General features: G+C 37.7%; 1 protein-coding gene across 1 annotated transcript; it reads left to right on the top strand.

Moving 5' to 3' along the window:
- The first annotated feature begins 203 nt into the window (after positions 1-203).
- Positions 204-1,530, top strand: LOC104213953 (serine acetyltransferase 1, chloroplastic-like). Its single transcript, XM_009763520.2, has one exon. The coding sequence runs from the start codon at positions 240-242 to the stop codon at positions 1,314-1,316; it is 1,077 nt and encodes a 358-aa protein (XP_009761822.1). The 5' UTR covers positions 204-239; the 3' UTR covers positions 1,317-1,530.
- The last annotated feature ends 219 nt before the right edge of the window (positions 1,531-1,749 follow it).

Raw genomic sequence — 1,749 nt, 5'->3', positions numbered from 1 at the left:
TCCTCTAAATTAAGAGAATAACAGAATATCATCAAAAGTTTATAGTTTAGTGGAACCAATTTCCCTTTTTATTTTCTTGATTCTTCAATATAATGGAAAAATTAAAAGACAAAAAGGGAATATAGAGGAATAGTTCACTCAATTTAATCACATTCGACCATAAGCATAGGCATATCCACTAATTTCGCTCTTATATATTTGTCCTTCCTCTTCGCCACATATTCTCATCCTTCATTTCTATGTCCACCAATTTTATCGGATCACAACTATTCCTTTTAAAACCTCTTTCCTCTCACAACAATCTCTCAACTTTCGCCATGGCCGCTTGTATTCACTCTTCAAGAACCAAAACTCCTCCTACAAATCCCCTTTCTTGCAATCCAAACAAGCCCCAAATCGACAATCATGTCTATAACTACGTTAAATACTGTCGACCCAATTTCCCTGACCTTGTTTCCTGCGCACCCATTCCTGAAAAAAACTCCAAAATCGGTCGCGACGAAGAGGAAGACGATTTATGGCTAAAAATGAAAGACGAGGCTAGATCAGACATTGATCAAGAACCCATTTTGTCTAATTACTACATAACTTCAATCTTGGCTCATGATTCTATGGAAAGGGCTTTGGCTAATCATCTTTCAATGAAATTGAGTAATTCAAGTCTTCCTAGCAGTACTTTATATGATCTTTTCCTGGGGGTGCTCACAGAGGATTGCTCACAAGATATAGTTAAAGCTGTTGTAGCTGATTTAAGGGCTGTTAAAGAAAGGGACCCAGCTTGTATTAGTTACGCACACTGTTTCTTGAATTTTAAAGGTTTTTTAGCATGTCAAGCTCATAGGATTGCTCATAAATTATGGTCAAATGGTAGGCAAATTTTGGCACTGTTGATACAAAACAGGGTATCTGAAGTTTTTGCTGTTGACATACATCCTGGAGCTAAAATTGGTAAAGGGATTTTACTTGATCATGCTACTGGAGTTGTGGTTGGTGAAACTGCTGTGATTGGAAATAATGTGTCAATTTTGCATAACGTGACATTAGGTGGCACTGGAAAAATATGTGGGGATAGACATCCGAAAATTGGTGATGGGGTATTAATTGGTGCTGGAACTTGTGTTCTTGGAAATGTTAAAATTGAAGATGGAGCTAAAATTGGGGCAGGGTCGGTTGTGCTGAAGCAAGTTCCGGCGAGGACTACCGCCGTTGGGAATCCGGCAAGGTTGCTCGGAGGGAAGGAAAATCCAAAGAAACTTGATAAGATTCCTAGTTTGACCATGGACCATACATATGAGTGGTCTGATTATGTAATTTAGAGGAATAATAAAGTTTTATTTTTGTTTACTATTGTTTTAGTTTTTTTTATTAGATTAATGAAATGCTCCTCGAGGAATTTTAGTTTCAGGGAGAATATTTCCTTGAGTGGAGATGTTGTACAAGCCATTTACTCCTAGGTAAGTGGTTTTATATTAAGAGATTACTGTTCTAGATTTCTTGCTATGGTAAACGGTTCAAATGCAGTCTGACAAAGATTGAGCTACTTACAATTCATAGTTGGATGAAAGGGCAAGTCTCGGTGCACTAAGCTCTTGTCCTGTGCGGGATTTGGGAAAAGGTCAGATCACAAGAGTTTGTTATATGCCGTCTTACCTTACATTTCTATAAAAGTCTGTTTCTACCGCTCGAATTTGTGACCTCCTGATCGCATGACACCAACTTTACCAGTTGAATAAGAATATATGTATATCA

This window comes from Nicotiana sylvestris, chromosome 7 (assembly GCF_000393655.2).
Source record: "Nicotiana sylvestris chromosome 7, ASM39365v2, whole genome shotgun sequence".
NCBI lineage: Eukaryota > Viridiplantae > Streptophyta > Magnoliopsida > Solanales > Solanaceae > Nicotiana > Nicotiana sylvestris.
The sequence above is the reverse complement of the archived record's forward strand: the minus strand, read 5'-3'. Positions and strand labels throughout refer to the sequence as shown.

Bases quoted from the DNA above. Each gene is read 5' to 3' on its own strand.
- LOC104213953 (XM_009763520.2), top strand. From the start codon at position 240: ATGTCCACCAATTTTATCGGATCACAACTATTCCTTTTAAAACCTCTT.